Here is a 15537-nt window from a genome sequence, read left to right as displayed (position 1 = left end):
AGTAGTCAAGGTGTTGAAAAGTAGGGAATGTGATAATGGACAGGGAAGGTGAAGAATATGTTAAGTAGTAAAGGGTAAGAAAAGTGAAGATTAGAGAAAATGGTGAAGGGAGGGTTAGTTGTGAATAATAGGAAAGATTGTGAAGGGTAAAGAAGGTGGGTGAAGTTTAAGAAAGGTGGTGAAAGGCAAGGATTGTGGTGATGGGTAGGGAAGATGAAGAGTAGGGAAGTTGATGAGCAATCAGGAAGGTGAACTAGTGGGACGATGGTAATGGTTAAGGATGGTGGTGAGTGCTAGAGAAGATGGTAATGAATAGAGAGGGTTATCTTGAGATGATTTTGGGACTTAGTGTCCCCCACAGCCCGGTCTTCAACCAGGCTTCCTTTTTGTTACACATCCCCAGGAAGCAGCCCGTAGCAGCTGTCTTAACTCCCAGGTACCTATTTACTGCTAGGTGAACAGAGACATCAGGGTGAAAGAAACTGCCCATTTGTTTCCACCTCCACCGGGGATCAAACCCGGAACCTCGGGACTACGAATTCCTAGCACTATCCACTTAGTTGTCAGGCCCCTGTACGGGAGGTGAAGGGTAGGGAAGTTGAAGGATAAGCGAAGATGATGAAGGATAAGGGGATGATGATGGTGTGGAAGGTGGTGAAGGGTATAGAAAGTGGTGAAGGATAAGAAAGATGATGAAAGAGGGAAGGTAGTGATGACAATGGTTGTGAATGGCAGTATCTAGCAATGCCTGGGTAGTGAACATGGTTCTAGTGATAAACAGTATGCAATGAAGGTAATTACACTGATGGGGATGATTATGTAGTGAAGATGGTTACAGTAAACACATTTTCACAGTATGTTGTGAAAATGTGGTGGCCGTAACCCAAACAACGCCAGGTATCCTCTCTAGTAAATTATACACAGTAGAGCTAACAATGTTATTTACACTTAGTCTTCTTCAATGATTGCAATATCAACCATAAATGTTTATAGTAATTACTAAATTAATATTCATACTTGAGACTGCAGTTTGAAAATGGATTCCCTTTTTTATTTTGTTCCTGGGATAACATACGGACCACTCTGTAGCACAGAATGCTAAAGAGTGGCAAACAGGTAAATGGCTTGGGAGAAAAAGCAAATAATTTTTTTTTTTTTACAGCCAGAAAGAGGTTTCAAAAGGTGGAACAAAGAGAATCCATGGTATTGGAACTGGCAAAGAGAACTACACACACAATGTTATGAGGAAGGGAAATTATAGTCATTAAGACGAGATCTTTCAAAGCAAGACTAAGAAGCTGAAACTGAACCTCAAAGCAAAATGTTTAAATGAGAGTAGGAATGAGAAAGAAATCATTTGTTTTTTCTAAAACGTGATAGGAATTGGGATGCTAGTGAAATGGTACAGGTATAAAAAAAAAAAGTTCAAAATTTGCACGGTAAAATAACAACATACTGGAGTGAATATGGTAGGAAATGCAGAAGAAAGCCAGTGAGGAGTAGAGGTGCTATAAACACCATTTACCTGCTTACTCCCATCATTTACTCGAAAACGATTAAAGACATTAAATTTGGATTACCTGAATACTGTATTTGGGTTACTGGTGTACAGATTACCGAGATTAAAAGCATAAAAGCTTAAATCTAAAAATACGGAATATAATTTTACAGTATTTGTATAATAATCAAGAAATAACTCAAACTCTACACAACACAAAATTGTCAAACAGATGCCAGTGAAAAGCAGAGGTGCGTTAGACACATTCAGAGTACACTGCATGAACATTATGCAGAACATATATCTTTCCAGAACATATAAGAAATATTGCTGGAACAAAAGTTAATAAAGAAAAAATTAGTTTCCTGCAAGAAGTGTCAGATCAGCCAGGTTGTAGTGGATATGTATTCTACATATAGAGGGAGCCGGTCGGCCGAGCGGACAGCATGCTGGACTTGTGATCCTGTGGTCCCAGGTTCGATCCCGGGCGCCGGCGAGAAACAATGGGCAGTTTCTTTCATCCTATGCCCCTGTTACCTAGCAGTAAAATAGGTACCTGGGTGTTAGTCAGCTGTCACGGGCTGCTTCCTGAGGGTGGAGGCCTGGTCGAGGACCGGGCCGTGGGAACACTAAAGCCCCGAAATCATCTCAAGATAACCTCAAGATACAGGCCACTCCAAGCAACAGTCTGTTGGACCAAGCTCTCACAAGTCAAGCCTGGTCTTGGACCGGGCTTGGGAGAGTAAAACTCCCAAAACCCCCTTTAGGCACAGTTAAATACTTCATCTCCAGACAAGATTGTGGTGTTATTTTATATAAATGTCTATATATACCTATATGTTATACAGTACATACTGTACATCCCTGTTTCTGTAAGTGTATTATTTTTAATTTAAATGTAATTTGAATACCAATAACTTAAGGGAGGATGCCAGATACTGGCAAAGTTATCTTCACCAATTTTACATATTTTCCATAAAGCTGTTTGAATCATTCCCACTTTTCCATACTTAGACATTAAGCAACTAATGTACTGCACATAAAAGTGTGATGCATTTACAAACAATAGTGTAATATTTCATATTTTTTAATTGCTGATTTCCTTGCAGTTCACCTTGCAATTCGTACATTTTATGTATGTTTAAACATGGGAATGTAAAACAACAAACTACAGAACATCAAGTGTAATACTTTATTTAATCAAAATCCTGTTATAATTTAAAGAAAAAAATTGGAATTTAAACTTTGTGAAATTTTTTGCAAATCTATTGTAAAATCAAATTGCATGTACTGTACAGTACAGTATTTTTTTCTCATATCCTGTACAGTTATTTAAATACAATTTAGATATGCTACTGGGTTGGTAGAATTGTAGTGTTGGAAAAAATATATTCATCAAGATATAAACAATATTTTTCATTACTGTACTTAAATATTAATTTTCATATACAACATATACTACACCACCCTGTTCTAATTCAAGACGTTGATCTCTACCCAATTCCTGTGCACTACCTACAGCAGAGATTACCTCACCACCCATTTCCATAGGAACTGTTATCTGTACAATCTCTGGTATTGGTTCAACTGTCTCTTCTAAAGTGGAAACCAAAGGTACTGTCCTGTTTGGTCGATGTGGGTGGTGGCGCTGGGCCCGGCTGCGTTGTTCTTGACTTTTGGGTCGTCCTTGCTTGTAATATACACCAGTATACTGTGCTCTGTGATCGTGTTCCACGTGCCGCTTTAAGTACGAGGGAACACGAAATGATCGCCTACACATGGTGCATTGATGAGGCCTTTCACCAGTGTGTAATCGCTCATGGTATGTTAGGGAAACTTGACTCTTGTAGCCTTTATTACAAGTTGTACACCAATAATTCCTTTCACCTCGATGAACACGTGACATGTGAATTCGCAGATCAGCTGGAGTTAGGAAGCCCTTTTTACAAATGGCACAGATGTGTTTCCTTACTTCCTCTCCCATATGAACTCGTTTCACATGAAAATGGAAGCTTGCCTTATTATGATACACTGCACCGCAATCACCACATTCAAACTTCTTCTCTTTGGTATGAAGATTCATGTGAATTTCAAGATTTTTTACAGTAATTCCACAAATCTCACAGGTCTGTAATGAATGAGTATGATTCCTCATGTGATACTTCCACTGAACTTTATGAGCAAATAACTCCCCACATAATTTACATCGAACTGGTCTCTTATCATAACCAGCTTCTTTAGGATGTTTAAACTTCAAGTGTGCCACATAGGTTGAATAATTTTTGAGTGTAGTTGAACAAAATTTGCAATTATAACCTTCAAACTCCGGATGAACACTTAAAAGATGCCTCTTTAATTGATCAACTTGTCTGTACTTCAGCCTGCAGGCAGGGCATTGATGGGCACCATATCGATGTCCCCATTTATGCGCTGTCAGTGTTCGCTCAGTCCTGAATCTGCGCTCACATTCATCACATTTAAAATTAAAAGCATCAGGGTGATCTTGGTATTTGTGATGATAGAGTTGATTAGTAAGGGAAAAGTGTGCATTACATAGATTACATGTGTGTGGAAGTACTTCACTTTTTATTTCTGAATCCTCATGGGTTTTCATATGTTTATCAATGTCCACTGCCAATACTTCTTTGTTACATATTTCACATGTCCGAAGAGCTCCCCGACCATGATCATGAGCTCGATGTGCTTCATAAGAATCATAATGTGTAAATTCAGCTTTACATTCTCCACATGAAACGACATAGCCATTCTGGTGACAATGCTCCAAATGTGCAGTCAAGTTATATCTAATAGAAAACCTAATGGGGCACACAGGACAGACTAATACACCATTGTAGTGATGAACTAAGTGGCTCCGTAACGAAGCTGCATCCAGACACAGTTCGTAGCACAGACCACAACGACGAGCAACACTCTCATGGCATTTGTCCAAATGGTATTCCAAATTTACCTTACTGGAATTCATAAGGCCACAAAACTCACATTTGTATCCTGGTGTGTCCTTAGTGATATTTCTTTTTCCAGAACGAATAGTAACATGTTTACCTTTTGATTCACTTGTATTGGAATTTTCATCTGAATTCTTTAGAGTTACATGTTTTACATTTACCAAGTCAATGGATTTAATACTCTCATCCACATTTGATTTGAAGACAGTGAGACTATCATCATTTTCTACATCAGTTTCTGACTCTTCTAAAGTTACTAGGTACTGCTGATATGCATGCATACTATGCTCATCTAAGTGTTCATCATATGCTTCCTTGTCATCAAATTTTAATTCACACCAAGAACAACTTAGATTAAACACCAATGGCATGTCATTTGAAGACCCATCTTCCTCTAGTTCCATGTGGATTTCTTCCAACTTTCGATTTGATGATAAGGCACAGGTACTACACTCCAATTCACTGGCACCAAAATTTGGGTGTTCATAGCGGATATGACGACGCAGTTGAGAATGGAAGGAGAAGGTTGTACTGCACACGGGGCAGGCAGGACGATTGCAGGCAGGAAAGGCATCATCACCACTATCAGCACCCCCACCCTTCCTCAAGTTCACTGCCTCTGCCTGGAAAGACCAAACAGTGGGCATCAATACCAGCCCCGTGTGCAACAACACTACCTCTCACACCTTTGAAATTGTTTAGATTATTTAAACTATGAGTTCTCTACTCATTACAATAATAGATGTTAGGATTTATGGGGATATTATACATATATTTCAACAGGAAAGATGCCATATGTAATACAATTTATGCTGTATCAGGCAATATAATGTGTATGCAACATAATGCTAATCAGTGATGTACTGTACTGTTATAAAAAGAGTCGTCAAGTGCATAATTTTCTTAACAAAAAATATTAAATATTTAAGTATAATCTGGTAAAGTGTGAAAATATACAGCAATGGAGATTCTGCAATAATCATGTGGGCAGGTTATATGGTAATTTAATTACACTACTGTATTTCAAATCAAGAGAGCAAAACAAGGTAAGAGGGGAAGGGTGTTATTAGATTTATCGGGTAATTGAAAAAATTATTAGGTTCCATAAGAATGCTACTGCCACTATAAAAGCAATACTAAACTAACCATTGAGTGAAGTTAATAAATCTTGGCTAGTATCGTGAACAGGAAGTCAAACCCAAGGGGATAAGGTATTGGCTTAACAGGATCTCGGACATTATACCAAGAGGGTGGAACATAGTATGATTCTTGTCCTTTGCAAAGAAGAAAGGCTTCACACCTCACAAGAGATTTCAGGTTCATCAGAGTAAATCATCCCCTCATTACAGTGGCGGCGGTGTTCTAAAGTGAAGGAAGTGAAAGAGGAGGAGATATGATGGAGAGGCGAGAGACAGAGGACCAGTAATATGGTTTCAGATGAGATGCTTAGCGGATCAGCTGCAATCTTTCACTATGTGGCACCACTCGCTCCAAAATTATTTATTGCCCTAGACATTGTTTGTAGCTGGGACATTTTACTTATTACGGTTCTGGTTTTCTGACAGAGCTAAAAGCAGGTAGAGTCCTTGGTTCAGTTCAGTGCTTCTTTGGCGACTACTTTTAAGATCAGTGAAATAGAGGGAATACAGAGAACAAATACTGCACGCATGCGCACAATAAAACACCTAAACTATTGGGATTGTCTCAAAGCTCTCAAAATGTACTCTCCAGAAAGAAAATGAGAGGTATCAAATAATTCAGTATACAGTATATGTGGAAAATACTGGAGGGCCAGGTCCCAAATTTACACAGTAAAATAACAACATACTGGAGTGAATGATGTGGAAGGAAATGCAGAATAAATCAAGTGAAAAGTAGAGATGTCATAGACAATCAGAGAATACTGTATAAACATCAGTGGTCCATGGTTGTTCAATATCCTCCCAACAAGTATAAGAAATATTGCTGGAACAAAAGGAAAGTCTTCAAGAAATGTGGGCAGTTTTTTGCAAGAAGTGCCAGACCAGCCAGACTGTAGTAAATATGTGTGGGCCTGCGGGCCATTCCAAGCAACAGCCCGTTGGACCAAGCTCTCACAAGTCAAGCCCTGGGTCTGCAGCCCATCCTTCTTAGGTTTCTCAATATTAAGAAACTGTTGTATTAAAGTGCCTTCTCCTAACCTACTAGAGGACTCAAAACAGAAAATAAGACAGTACTGTATGTCAATTTCACGAGTTACTACCATTTTCTAGTACGACAATTTTTGGCTTTAGATTGAGTACAATGAGTCAAAATGTGACACTATTGAGCTCTGGGCTGGGATTGGAGAGTTGAAAAACTCCCAGAACCCTATCCAGGTACATTTCAGATTAGATCAGTTTTCTTAGGGTCTGTTTCATAAGGGACTACACTAGGACTTATTTTGGAATGTCTAATTATCTAATGAATATCATCTCTTAAGTGCACATTTAAGCAGATAACTGCACATTAATCTTGATCTTTGCAAATGAGGCAGATACTTCTGCTTTAAAATTATTAATAAATTCCTTCCAGCTGTATTAGCAAGAAGAGGATAGGTAAAATACCTATTTTGCCTATTCACATTGTAGTGAATTATTTCAAATTGTACACAACTCCAGTGGATGTACATAAGACTTAGTACTGTACATGGAGAAATTGCCTAGATATGGTTCATATGATGAAGACTAAAACCTATGGACATGGCTCTACTTCACAAGGAATATAATGATTCAGTGACAAAAACTAAAGACTGATTAGTGTGATCTCATAAATTAAAATCGTAAAAGGGTGCCAAGAATCCAACTTGCCAGTTTAATGGATAAAAATGAGTGACAGCATGAGAAAATGAGTGTTCAACATGAGATTAGAACAAGGAAGACTATTTCTTGTAAATATGATCAAACCATAGAAGCAAAATTAAAAAATCCAGAGTGAATATCCAGATTCTACTAAATCCTCATAAATATGATTATAGAATGACAGCTCATACAATAAGATTTAAAGGAATAATGTAAGTAAGAAGATTTCCATATTACTGTATTAACAAATAGATCACAAAGAATAATAATAATAATATCCAGGTTTAGACAGAAGAGCTCAGTTTAGCATTATCTTCACACCTAACTCATTCTCATAGCAGATTCTGACAAACACAAATTATAGCTTTGCCATCTATCATATATAGCACACCAGGATCGGCACAAAAATTGTCTTGTAGAAGACACTTTAAAACTAAAATGAAATATCAAGTCTTTTAATGAGCAATACAAAATGTCATGCTCAGTGCTGACAAAATACAGCTACTGTACTTCAACATGGAAAACAAACACAAAGGGAACAAGCTACAAAATAATAGCAAGATCTTTCATAGAACATAGTGAACAAATAAAACATTAAGGAATGCCACAATAAAGCAAATGCCATAAACAGAAAAATTCTAGGGTAGATTATGAGACACTTCAAAACATGGTATTTGCCACACCAATGATGAAACACTGTACACCAGTTGATTGACAATTGAGAGGTGGGATCAAAGAGACAAAGCTCAACCCCACCAAGCACAAATAGGTGAGTACTGTATGGCACTGCTACCTTCTTATCTAGAATAGTGTTGTGTGCTCTACCTTCAAGGTGCAATGTTCTAGCTAGAAAACACACACACACAACGTTTACTGCTTGTACATTATCAGTAAAGCATTTAAACTGATAGAGCGGCCTCCAAGCACTCAAAATGTGGTCCCTGAAAAGGCGACGAAATCTCAAAATCTATACAGTACAAAAAGACTCGAAAGTCAAGTTTCTAACATGCACAATACAATAACTTACTGGAGTTAGAAACATAGGAGTGGAGAATGAGCACAACAAAAAAGGGTGCAACAATCACAGTTAAAGAACAATCACTTTCAAAGAAGAACAATGTTCTTTGCCAACAATTCATGTTGGCAAAGAATTGACGTGTTCTTCTTTGCCAACACGAGATGGTCCATTACATTTCAACCTTCTATGAGCAAACAAGTTTATAATCTGATTATATATGCTGCTGTTCAGGGCATTACATCCACCTTTTAATTTACCTGAAGCCTACTGTATGTATGCTAGCTCCATAAATTATACAGTACTTTTTATTTCAAAATGTATATACATACCACCTCTTGGAGGGTGAAAATACATTTAAAAGACATCATTTCAAATATTTATTTTCAGAAATATCTAAATGGTTAACAATAGAGTTCTTGTAGTAAATGTTACCTAGACACCAACGAAATACTGTACATTTTACATTTTACCCTTAATAAATTTACAAAATCTGAATATAATCAAAATTGGATTTACTTTGACTGTAGTCAATGAAGAGAGGTTGTTCCTGGGCTGGCATATTTTAGGAAACAAACAATGGGAGAATGAGAACAGTAGCCGTGCTACGGAGTATAAAGAGTACAGGGAGTACGAGTGTATTGAGCATATTGAGTGCAGGGAGTAATGAATTCAGGCTGCTTGCTGTTTAGGGATGCAGAGGTTGAAGTGTTGTGTTGGAACTGTGCAGTTAATGTGCTGGTGGTATTGAGTTACGGAAGTGTTATGACATGCTAATACTGTACTGTGATGGCGGGAATGTGTTGTGGTGGTGGGGATGTGGTTCTGAGATTAAGTTTCCTTGACCTTTCCTCATTGTTTAACCCTCTCAGTTCTGGCACTAATGTTGGAACAAACTTCTGTACTTTTTAAAGTTTGTTGACCAGACCACACACTAGAAGTTGAAGGGACGACGACGTTTCGGTCCGTCCTGGACCATTCTCAAGTCTTTTAAAGTTTGGTTTTGTGCTTCATGAGGGTAGGATTCTAGCCCAGTGCTGCATCTTGTAGTATTGGTATTAAACCTTGAAGTGCATAAGTCTCTCAACCCTGGGTTGCTCCAATGTGCAATTTTTAAAATATGAAAAAATTATTTTATATGTTTCTTTGCAAATGTGTTAAATAAACAGGAGGAAAATATTTAAATCCATAGAGTCTCTTGGATACAAGGTTTCAAATTAAATTCTGCTAACAGTAGTTCTTCAAATTTAAATAAAGAAATACATCTTAATTTTACATATTTTCTTGTAGAATTCATGGAAACCATTAAATAAATATAGGAAAAAGAAGAAAAATACAAAAAATGGCTCATACTGTCTGTCCTCTTTTTTTCTTTAATATTAAGAATATTTTCCCATACTTTTGGGAAATCTCCTGTTTTGAGTGTTTTATTGAAAACTTTAATTAGTGACTGACACAGTACTGTACCTCTACAGCCATAGTGACATCAAGTCTTGGCTTAATGATTTTGTCGCACCTAGTTCCTCCAGGTGTTTTTCACCTCATCTACAGTGCCTTTTATATCATCTAGTATTTCTTCTGGCAACTACATGACAAACTAGATGATGATTCTTCCATCTTGCAATGTATTGTAATATCATTGGTTGTTCTGTGAAGTAAGTAATTATCAAAAGAAGGCACCAAACTGGGAAGGCTATCTTCTTGAGATGATTTCGGGGCTTTTAGTGTCCCCGCGGCCCAGTCCTCGACCTGGCCTCCACTCCCAGGAAGCAACCCGTGACAGCTGACTAACATCCAGGTACCTATTTTACTGCTAGGTAACAGGGGCATAGGGTGAAAGAAACTCTGCCCACTGTTTCTCGCCGGTGCCCGGGATCGAACCCGGGACCACAGGATCACAAGTCCAGCGTGCTGTCCGCTCGGCTCGACCAGGCTATGTGGTTGTTCTGTGAAGACTTTTGAAATCTCTTCTTGAGCTCACACACCTTATCATGTTCCATGAGAATTCCATTGGATCTCCTCAAACCAGTTCACAAGGACTCTGTTTTTCTCCATATATGGCTATGCATTGATTGGTACTGTACTTAGCTTTTTCTGGAAAGTTGTTTTCAAATTGCATCTCAGCTTCCCTCTTGACTTAGGTGTGTTGGTATTGCTGGGGTGGTGGTGATTGTGCTACAGGTGCTGTGTGCGGTGGTAAGTATAGTGACTACAGTTAGTGGGCGGTGGAGGTAATAATAGTAATAGTGGGGGCAGTGGCAATAAGAGATGGTGGTGGTAATAGCAGACAGTAGAAGTGGCAATGATAATAGCAGTGTCAGTGGTAATTGCAGAGGTGGTGATGGTCATAACAGTGATGGTTGTGGTGGTCATAGCAGTGATGGTTGTGGTGGTCATACAGTGATGGTTGTGGTGCTCATAACAATGATGGTTGTGGTGGTCATACAGTGATGGTTGTGGTGGTCATAGCAGTGATGGTTGTGGTGGTCATACAGTGATGGTTGTGGTGCTCATAACAATGATGGTTGTGGTAGTCATACAGTGATGGTTGTGGTGGTCATACAGTGATGGTTGTGGTGGTCATAGCAGTGATGGTTGTGGTGCTCATAACAATGATGGTTGTGGTGGTCATAGCAGTGATGGTTGTGGTGGTCATACAGTGATGGTTGTGGTGCTCATAACAATGATGGTTGTGGTGGTCATACAGTGATGGTTGTGGTGGTCATACAGTGATGGTTGTGGTGCTCATAACAATGATGGTTGTGGTGGTCATACAGTGATGGTTGTGGTCATAACAATGATGGTTGTGGTGCTCATAACAATGATGGTTGTAGTGGTCATAGCAGTGATGGTTGTGGTGGTCATACAGTGATGGTTGTGGTGCTCATAACAATGATGGTTGTGGTGGTCATACAGTGATGGTTGTGGTGGTCATACAGTGATGGTTGTGGTGGTCATACAGTGATGGTTGTGGTGGTCATACAGTGATGGTTGTGGTGGTCATAACAATGATGGTTGTGGTGGTCGTAACAGTGATGGTTGTGGTGGTCATACAGTGATGGTTGTGGTGGTCATACAGTGATGGTTGTGGTGGTCATAACAATGATGGTTGTGGTGGTCATACAGTGATGGTTGTGGTGGTCATAACAATGATGGTTGTGGTGGTCGTAACAGTGATGGTTGTGGTGGTCATAACAATGATGGTTGTGGTGCTCATAACAATGATGGTTGTGGTGGTCATACAGTGATGGTTGTGGTGGTCATACAGTGATGGTTGTGGTGGTCATAACAATGATGGTTGTGGTGGTCATACAGTGATGGTTGTGGTGCTCATAACAATGATAGTTGTGGTGGTCATACAGTGATGGTTGTGGTGGTCATAACAATGATGGTTGTGGTGGTCGTAACAGTGATGGTTGTGGTGGTCATACAGTGATGGTTGTGGTGGTCATAACAATGATGGTTGTGGTGGTCGTAACAGTGATGGTTGTGGTGGTCATAGCAGTGATGGTTGTGGTGGTCGTAACAGTGATGGTTGTGGTGGTCATAGCAGTGATGGTTGTGGTGGTCGTAACAGTGATGGTTGTGGTGGTCATAGCAGTGATGGTTGTGGTGGTCGTAACAGTGATGGTTGTGGTGGTCATAGCAGTGATGGTTGTGGTGGTCGTAACAGTGATGGTTGTGGTGGTCATAGCAGTGATGGTTGTGGTGGTCGTAACAGTGATGGTTGTGGTGGTCATAGCAGTGATGGTTGTGGTGGTCATAACAGTGATGGTTGTGGTGGTCATAGCAGTGATGGTTGCGGTGGTCGTAACAGTGATGGTTGTGGTGGTCATAGCAGTGATGGTTGTGGTGGTCGTAACAGTGATGGTTGTGGTGGTCATAGCAGTGATGGTTGTGGTGGTCGTAACAGTGATGGCTGTGGTGGTCATAATAAGTGGTGGTGGTACAGGTAGCTGCAATAGTAATAGTAGCCAAAGTGTGGTGATGGTGTAAGCAAGAGAGTAAGGTGGAGGTGAAGGGATAGGTGTCAGACAGCCAGTGTACACAATACAAGGGCAGAGTAAAAGAGATGGAGTACATCGCACATTAATTTATGATCTATAGAGTACATCATACTTCTTTTAAAATGAATTCAGACATGCATCCAGTAACCTTTAACATCCCTTACATTTTATTTACATCCAGATTTAGTAAATATAAATATACAAAATTTAGAAAAAATGATTTGGTAAATGGGGGCCAGTCTGTAAAAAAAAAAAAAAAAAAAAAAAATGCTCATCTGCACTGAGCTGCTAAGCACCACAAATTATATTGTTGAAGTGTTGACATACAAAATAAATACAGTATGACAATAAACTATACATTATATACAATACTGTATCTGATAATTTAATACAACTAGGCATAAAATAAATCGATGCCTTTTAAGACCTGTCACAACAGAACAAATTACACAACGGTAGTGTGCTCGCCCTAGTCCTAGTGTGCTCGTCAGGCTGCGAGCAGCCACGTCCAACAGTCTGGATGACCAGTCCAGCAACGAGGAAGCCTGGTCAACGACCGGGCCGCGGCGACGCTAAGCCCCCAAATCACCTCAAGGTAACCCTCAAGGTAAGGTAGTCCTCATTGAGGACCTAATTTTCACAGATTCATGGATCATGTTCCAGGGACTCTAGAAGGTTAAGGCTTAAGATAAGTTGTGGGAAGATGGAACTAAGTCTGCTAACAAGAGATGTGATGTCATCTGGCCTTGTACTACTTATGTATACAACAAATAAAAATAGGAGAGTGAGCTCTAAATATAGTACAGTATTGTATATACTTTTTACAATACTTTACCTAGGCATGTTCTATGGCCTGAATAATATAAACATCTTCCTCTCCACCTTCTCGATAAAGGTCTGGCAGGTTACGTAGGTCTTCAACAACAGTGATAATCTCGGAGCCATTCATATTTACACTAACATCTGCCACATTGCTAACCCCTACTACTTCATCTACACCCTCAACCATACCCATTTCTCCATCTATATTAATATCATCTATTCTGACTTCATTTCCAATTATAATAGATTTTGGAACATTGATAGCTGTAATACTGGAAGGATCCTTCTTATTTTGCTCAGTATTCTCCAAGGAATTTGTAACTTCCATAATCCCTGCACCAGCACGACGCTGTGGTTTTCTGTACAGATAAGAGTATGGAAGGTGATGTGTACCTTCCATATGAGTTTTGAGAGCCGAAGGGCGGTGAAAGCTCAAGCCACATTCTTGGCATTTGAACGGCCGCTCACCAGTATGAACTTTTAAATGGTACGTAAGAGCAGACTTGTTCTTGTAACTACGTCCACAAAACTCGCAAAAATATTGACGCTTCTGCAAATGCACTTGTTCATGGTGTGTGCGAAGCAAAGAACTACTAACAAAACCTTTATTGCAAATCTTACATATGTGCGCTCTTGCATTTTGGTCATGACGCAGTTTATGGTGAGCTAGGAGACTGGATCGCAAAAAAAATACTTCTCCACATTCCTCACATGGAAACTGCACAGCTCGAGTGTGAAGATTCATGTGCACATCCACATGAACAAAATATTTTTTGCAAACTGGGCATTCATTCTTTGGTGCATTTTGCCTGTTTTGACCATGCTGCTTAGCCATGTGCTTATTCAATAAGATACGACTGGAGACATTTTTACCACACAAATGACATTTAAGTTCAGCACGATCCTCTAATAAATCTGCATGAACAGTGCGACAATGATACATATACTTGCTGTAGGATGTTACCTGGATACTACAATATTCACAGTCCATATTAGTTACATCTGCATGTGCTCTTGTAAAGTGATGTTCAACATGCTGTCTATGCTTAAACTTGAGCTTGCAAATTGGACACCAACAGCTACCATTTTCATGGCCATCCCTGTGTAACTCAAGTGCACGTTTACCCTTAAATCCATGACCACATATTTCACACTGCCTGGTATACTTTTGTGGGTGATGCTCATGATTATGACGGGAAAGACCTGCTGGACTAGGAAACGTAAGATTGCAGTCAAAGCACTTGTGTGATTTCCGCCGACCTGGTCGACCACGCCTTCTCTTTACTTTCCTCAGGTGTTGATCTGAAGAGACGTTTGTCATGACAGGCACTGGCTCCCGTGCCAATAAATGTTCATCAATATGTTCTTCCATCTCATCTTGTGGAATCAGCTCTTCACATTGATGGCATATTGATGCTGAATCAACATCTTTTCCTCCTATATGAGGCTCTCGTCTATGGCTTCGATAATCATTAAAAGTGCCAGTGGTAAAGTCACAAAATTCACACTTTAATAAAAAATCACCAGTATGATTAGCTTCAAGATGCTTGAGAAAAGGATATTTATATCCAAAATGAACTCCACAGAAGTCGCATGCATACGAGCCCAAAAAATGCTCAACGATATGAAGTTCAAGTTGTTGCTGGTGAAGAAAGCGGTCGTCGCAAAGTCTGCATGCATGAGTTAAAGTTTTAGGGTGAATTAATTTGATATGTCTATCTAAGTCAGCTGGAGAACCATACATTAAACTACACTTTATACAATCACTCATTTTTCGGGGTCGACCTCTTTTGAGAGGAGGCTGGGGATCTGTGCATGGAGTTTCAGCCAAACCTTGCTCTTTTAAAAGATTGGCATACTGCTTTAAGCAGTCATTTACATGTTCTTCTTTATGCTGTTGCAACTCTAGTTTCTCCTTGAACACACTAGAACAAAAATTGCAAGACAATGAGTTAGTCCTTGACTGATGAGCATTAAGAAATGGGCATACTGAAAGATGTTGTGTAATAGTAGCCAAATTATTTTCTTCTAATCCACATTTCTCACATTCATAGTTGCAATGATGAGAAGCAAGGCTTTGTGCAGAAGTGAAAATATGACCACAAGATTTGCAGGTTAAAATCATACGACAAAAAGGGTTCTGACTAGTCACAAAAAAATGCTTCAGCTCTGGCGTTGTCTCCAGCAACTGAGCGATGTCATCTTCAGGTATTTCCTCGTGAAGTTCGTCCTTAGATTCCGCAAGTGCCATCTCCTCGTTTCCCTGGGAAAACATGGCTGCTGTACTATTTCTGCTCCTCACTGCTTAATCATAAATCTTTAATATAAAACAGCTATCTCAGGATAAATGTCTATTTACTTTAATGTCCAATATTCTTTTACAAGAAAAGTCCTGTATTATCTAAATACG

At 39.3% G+C, this 15537-nt stretch overlaps 1 protein-coding gene across 2 annotated transcripts in view; it reads right to left on the bottom strand.

The window, feature by feature from the left end:
• Positions 1–2676: 2676 nt before the first annotated feature.
• Positions 2677–15537, bottom strand: part of LOC123759676 (zinc finger protein 271) — a 36791-nt gene continuing 23930 nt past the window's right edge. The window contains exon 6 of one of the 2 annotated variants that reach the window (XM_045744882.2): positions 2677–5087. In XM_045744882.2, the coding sequence (XP_045600838.1) occupies positions 2934–5087 (2154 nt within the window). In that variant the 3' untranslated portion in view covers positions 2677–2933. Of the gene's footprint in view, positions 5088–8663; positions 15391–15537 lie in introns of those variants that run through there. The other variant, XM_045744881.2, reaches the window with a different exon arrangement.

This window comes from Procambarus clarkii, chromosome 8 (genome assembly GCF_040958095.1).
Source record: "Procambarus clarkii isolate CNS0578487 chromosome 8, FALCON_Pclarkii_2.0, whole genome shotgun sequence".
Classification (NCBI taxonomy): Eukaryota; Metazoa; Arthropoda; class Malacostraca; order Decapoda; family Cambaridae; genus Procambarus; species Procambarus clarkii.
The sequence above is the reverse complement of the archived record's forward strand: the minus strand, read 5'-3'. Positions and strand labels throughout refer to the sequence as shown.